This window comes from Ahaetulla prasina, chromosome 4 (genome assembly GCF_028640845.1).
Source record: "Ahaetulla prasina isolate Xishuangbanna chromosome 4, ASM2864084v1, whole genome shotgun sequence".
Taxonomy (NCBI): Eukaryota; Metazoa; Chordata; class Lepidosauria; order Squamata; family Colubridae; genus Ahaetulla; species Ahaetulla prasina.
This window is the reverse complement of record NC_080542.1, coordinates 80,348,856-80,355,194: the sequence shown is the minus strand read 5'-3', so window position 1 is coordinate 80,355,194 and position 6,339 is coordinate 80,348,856. Positions and strand designations below refer to the sequence as shown.

At 36.0% G+C, this 6,339-nt stretch overlaps 1 protein-coding gene across 1 annotated transcript; it reads left to right on the top strand.

Annotated features, from left to right (window-relative positions):
- The first annotated feature begins 807 nt into the window (after nt 1-807).
- Nucleotides 808-3,039, top strand: CCR4 (C-C motif chemokine receptor 4). The gene has a single exon (XM_058183990.1). It carries the CDS (start codon nt 818-820, stop codon nt 1,889-1,891), a length of 1,074 nt encoding a protein of 357 aa, XP_058039973.1. The 5' UTR covers nt 808-817; the 3' UTR covers nt 1,892-3,039.
- Nucleotides 3,040-6,339: the final 3,300 nt, after the last annotated feature.

Here is a 6,339-nt window from a genome sequence, read left to right as displayed (position 1 = left end):
TCATAGTAAAACAGAACAGCAGATGGAATATGAAATGGCAATTTGGTTTAATTTTGAAGACAATTTAAATTGAGAGATGAAGTTAAAATGTTAAAAAGTGGGATGGGGAATTTGAGAAATAAATCTAGCAATGGAGAAATAAGATAACTAATTGATGTTATTGTAAGAGATTAGGAATTAAGGGTGATTAGTAATATTGTTTATGTATTAAGAAGAAAATAAGATAATAGAAAGAAAATATAGAAATATATTTTCTTTCTATTATCTTATGGCTGAAATTGGAGATATGATGTAAGATGGATTTGAAAAGAGAACAACATGGCAGAAGCTGAAATAATATAGTGAAACATGATTAATTTGTGATAAAGGATTATATAAAAGAGATGAATATAAAAACACTTTATCAATTATAATACATATTGTTCTCTTGCCTTGAACAAACTCCAACTGCTTCTAGTAAGGCAGAGAAAAGTAAGTAATGGCATTTTTCGTAGTAGCAAAGCCAGATTGTGTACTATAATCTAGACTGGAGGGAATAATTTCTTCTACCTAGAGCACTAATAATTATGTTGTTCAGTCTGAAGTTTCTGTTTTGGCTCTGAAATGCATATCTTCCAAATCCTATTTTTTGTGATTTTTTTGAAATTTAAATATTGACAGTCTAGTCTTATGTGTGATTACTCTGAAGCAATACCACCAAATTTAGTGGGTCTTTCAGAGTAAGCATGTGTAGAATAGCAACCTTAGTTCCTCTGAGTAAAAAGCTTTGATTTCCTGTATTGACTCCTTAACCTTTCATTTAGGTTTCCAAAAGAAAATGATGTCTACCAATGAACCAGCCAGCATCAGCATAGAATATTTTTTAACTACTGATGAGTATGCTTATGAATATGAACCATGCATCAAAGATGGAGTAAGGAGTTTTGGATCATTGTTCCTTCCCACTCTTTACTCACTGGTCTTCTTGCTTGGTTTGACTGGCAATACTCTTGTTGTCTTGGTATTATTGAAGTACAAGAGGCTGAAAAGCATGACAGATATTTACGTACTCAATCTTGCCATCTCTGATTTGCTCTTTGTTCTTGGTCTTCCTTTTTGGTCTTACTTCATGGCTGATAGATGGATATTTGGAGATACTTTGTGTAAAGTAAGCTCTTGGATCTTCCAGATTGGATTTTTCAGTGGAATCTTTTTTATCATGTTCATGAGTATTGATAGGTATCTTGCCATTGTTCATGTTGCATTTTCACTGAAAGCAAGAACTACCACCTATGGCACTCTTACTAGTCTTATTGTATGGCTAGTAGCCATCAATGTTTCTGTTCCAGAACTCATATTTAGCTCATCAGTAAATGACTATAATCGTACTGAATGCAAATTAGTGTACTTTAAGAATAGCACAGCATGGAAACTCTTTGCTTGTATGGAAATCAACATATTAGGCCTCATTGTACCCTGCATCATCATTTCCTTTTGTTATGCAAGAATAGTTTTGACCTTGCTGCGCTGCAGAAATAACAAAAAAAAGAAGGCAGTAAAGATGATCTTCATTGTGGTGGTCATGTTTTTTATGTATTGGACACCTTACAATATTATACTTTTTCTAAAAAGTTTGGATGATATGGGTATTCTTGAGCAATGTGAAATCAGCAAAAACTTGGACTATGCAGAACAGGTGACTCAAATCCTAACATATTTTCACTGCTGTTTGAATCCAATCATCTATTTCTTTATGGGACAAAAATTCAAGTTATACATCAAGCTGTTCTTCAAAAACTGTGTCTTTTCAAAACTGTGTCTTTGTAAATCCTGTGGAGTCCACGAATCTTTCTATTCTGAGTCATCAGGTTTAGGTTATACTCAATCCACTAGTGATGAAGAGACCTTCTGAAAAAACCTGACACACCTGAAGTTGAACCAACACAACAGAACAATAAGAACTATGATATGCTGACAAATAAACATGGCTTCAAGTAAACTTTTAATATGGAAAAAGAAAAGCAGCCAACCCAACTTGGAAACATAATTTTTCATTGAACATAGCAGCTATAAATCCCAATATATGTCAATTTGCAATTCAGTCCTTTCTAGTTTTGGCATTAGGATACTTGTTTGACATATCTTTTGCTATCTAGGAAGTATTTTTCTCTTTTCAGAATTAAAACAGCTTCAAATCAACTCTGCAGTTCACTCTGCAGGCAGTAGACAAACTTGGAAAGGTCAGCTTGCACATCTCAAAGTCAACTGAATGTTCCCAAGATTTTTCAAAGGGGTATGTCAGTTGTATGAGCAGAATTATGATTTTAAGTGAACTTGCTATCTCCCTTTAGATGTGTTTTCAAAGGCAGTTTTCATAAACCCCAGCCAAATAAATAAGTCTCAGAGAAAGTTATGGATCATTTGCTATCGCTAACACCCTTTCATCTCAGCATAGCTAGTACAGATAAGGGTCAGAAGTCTTTCTCTCCTTCTTACCCTACTTCCCACAATCCCTTGTAATAGGACGATATCTTAATTTTTTGCAAACAACTTGTAGAGTCTACCATAAGTTATAGTTTATACCTGTTGAACTTATATTAGAAACTGCACTTATCTGAAAGCAGAAAAACATATTCAGGGAATTAGATTTACTCTAGTATTCTCAACTATTTATATGTTTTTATAACATGTAGCTACATTTCACAAATTGTAGGCCATGATCCTTTCATGAGAGTACTGTATGGATGCCTTACTGAACTGAAATGAACTTTACAGACATATCACAGTATTATATTTATGACTGCTCCAAGTTACCGCATTATATATGCAGAAGAACCTGGGTCATAATGGTCACTTTCATCTTCTCCTGTTAACAGGAACACTGGACCCCTTCTATCCTATTCACAGATACGCTATGATTATGCAAGTTTCATTATTTCAATGTCAAACACATGACCTCACAAGGTGACTCATATTTTCAGATGAGTATGAAGATTTTAAGTTAGTTTTAGTTTTTAATAATCATTTAATGGGAAGCCATTTCAACTAATAATACCAATAGTACTCAGCTTTTTAAATGGAAAGAAACCTGGTTTCTCATGGTCAGTTGAAACTTAAGCACCATATTACCTAACTGTTTAATTGTCTTAACTGTTAGTAGAAGAAATGTATTATTTTCTGAAGAATATTTTTTAACATTTCTATTCTTTATCTTTTAATGATCATTGTTTAAAAATAAATAATTTTGTGAAAGATTTATCAATGCATTCATACAAATTATATGAAAAAAACAATTAGTCATACATTGTGGGCAGTAAGGATGTACAACATCATTTGATATAGAGGGTGTATCTCTCAAATTTATCATGAGAATTTGTCCTTGCATGCATTCACAATTTTTTTATTGGTCAGAAGTCCTATAATGCAAAGGAAAATGTTATTATGAAAATAAGCATAAGAATATTATAGTTGTTGCAGTATCTTAATATAAACTTCGAAAATAAGTGCTTTCACACTAAGAATTAGTATTTTGCAATTAATATTACTATGATGTACCTAGCATTTTTAAAAAAATATTTCACTATTAAGTTGGCTACGACTTGCCAAAGTATCCATTTTGTGACATAAAGCAATTAAATATTGCTATTTTTGCTCAGTAGGTAGATAAAATATCAATCTATTTCACGTAAAGGACGTTATGCCATTTAGTACAATTCTCAAGTGAGCTTTCTTCAGTGTATTGCTTTCCATCTAAGTTATACAACTATCATAATCTTTACTTAGTAAATACATAGGATATAGTGATTAAACTCCAAGGGGTTCAAAGTCTAATATAATCAGAGGGCACTACGTGGGGAAAAAGAACAACCAAGAATCTTTCTTAACTTGCTGTAGTTTCCAGAAGATGCATTCCTTGAAGAAATATGGTTTGATTTCATGAAATGGACTAAATGTAACCTAGTTAGTAAACAACTATAAGTGCCTTAACATATATACTGAACCCCAATGGTTCGTTGCTTCACCACAGACCAGTGGTGGGTTGCTACCGGTTCTGACCGGTTCTCAAGAACCGCTGGCAAAAATCTGGCCAAGTCCGCAGAACTGATAACGATGCCCAACTGGCCACTCCCCCAACTGGTTCCCTTGGCCGAAGAGGTTGCAAAAATAAAAGATTTTAAAAGGCTCCTCTGGCAATCCCAGCTGAATTGCCTGAGCACCAGAACCTTTAAAAAACATGTTTTCTGCAAGCTCTTCAGCCAAATTGCTTGTAGAAAAAATCCTTTTAAGAGGTTGCGATCATCTGGGCTGCCATGAGGAAACTTCAGCTGGGATCATCAGAAGAGCCTTTTAAAATCTTTTTTCCTCTGGCAATCCCAGATGAATTTCCTGATCATCACAGGCTTTTAAAATCACTTTTTTACAACCTCTTACAACAGCCTCCACCCATGCCCACCCAATTCCCCCCTTCTCACTTACTTATAATTGCTGCTCCTTTTGGGCTTGCAAAGCCATGCTTTACTTCAGCTTCTGCAATCAGTTGCATTAGCTAGCAACTGAATCTGCCTGCCTGCAACCCATCTCATGGGTAAGTAAACTATTAAAAAATAGTTAATTGGGCTTTTTTTAAGGAGTTGGATTTTTAGACAGCAATTAAAAGTTAAGGAAGTTTTAAATTAAGCTGTTTTTATCTAAAATGGGTCTCCCGGAGCCGCCGCCCACTCTTCCTTCATCACGCGGCATATACTTACTTTCCTCCAGCGGCTGGCTGCCAGGAAAGGCAAGCATCCAAAAGTTACCAGAGTTGTTCTCCTTGAATATGCCACCTTGTTCTATGCGCCGGCTGCAGAAGCGCACATCCAACATGCCGCTGATAAATAAATGAAATAAATGGTGTGCACTTGCGCAGTCAGTGCATGGAACAAGCAGCAATGGTCGTGGCATATTCAAGAGGAGGAACTCCAGTAACTTTTGGACGCTTGCCTTTCCTGGCAGCCAGCCGCTGGAAGAAAGTAAGTATACGCTGCGTGGTGAAGGAAGAGCGGGCGGCGGCTCCGGAACAAGGCTGGTGCACCATTCCCCGACCCGGTTGAGGCAGGCGGCGAGCAGGGGGTAGCTCTGGGGTCTCAGGAAATGAGGTATCCCTGGGCCCTGACCAAAGGCGAAGGGGAAACAGGTGGCAAGCAGGCAGCAAGTGGGCAAAGGAAGAGCGGGCGGTGGTTCTGGGGAAAGGCCGGAGTCAGGGAATGGTGCATTCTCTGACCTGGTTGGGGCAGTGGCGGTTCCGGGGCCTCAGGGAATGGGCCCCAGCCCCTGATCTCTCTCAAAATTAGGCAAACATTTTGTTGCATCAGCTTTGGATAAGAAGCAAAATGGAATCGTTGTATATATCAGGAAGGATATACCAGCTAAGTTAATTGAGGCAGATATTCAAGGAAGATTTATTGCTATTGAACTGGTGATAGATGCAAAAAAGACTTTACTGATAGGTATTTATGCACCTAATCAGCAACAAGAAAAGTTTTATAAAATGTTACACAAGAGGTTGACCCTCTGGGATTACAGTTCGTTTATTTTATTAGGAGACTGGAATGGAGTAATTGATACAAGAAATGATAAAGGATGAAATATTAGGTCCACTTAAAGAATTATTTAATCAGATACAATTAGGAGGGGGAATACCCCCGTCATGGAAAACATCTTATATTTCACTGATACCAAAAGAGGAGCAAGATTGCTCTAAACCCGGGAAATATAGGCTGATCTCACTTTTAAATAATGATTATAAGATTTTTGTTAAAATAATAGCAAATAGATTAATGTTAGTTTTACAACAAAGAATTCATACTGATCAATCTGGTTTTATAAAAGGGAGGCAGATGAGAAATAATGTTAGACGTATTATTAATATATTGGAATATTTGGAAAAGAAGAACACTCTGGCAGCAGTTATTTTTTGGATGCGGAGAAGGCCTTTGATTGATTGCATTGGGATATTTTATTTAAATTAATAGATAAAATGCAATTTGGGGACTGCTTTGTTAGAATAATTAAAGCGATTTATGGAGAGCAAACAGCTCAGATTATAATAAATGGTAGTTTGACAGAAGTTATTAAGATTGTGAAAGGAACGAGACAGGGATGTCCTTTATCGCCACTAATGTTTGTTTTAACTCTGGAACCATTATTGGATAAAATACGAGAGTTAAAGAAGATAGAGGGAATTAAAATTAGACAATATGAGCATAAAGTTAGAGCTTTTGCAGATGATGTAGTGGTTACTTTAACAAATCCTATAATTTCAAGTATAACTTTGTTAGAAACAATTGATGAATACGGAAAGGTATCAGGATTTAAAATAAA

Excerpts from the sequence above, each read along its gene's own strand:
- CCR4 (XM_058183990.1), top strand. The coding sequence starts at position 818 with ATGATGTCTACCAATGAACCAGCCAGCATCAGCATAGAATATTTTTTA.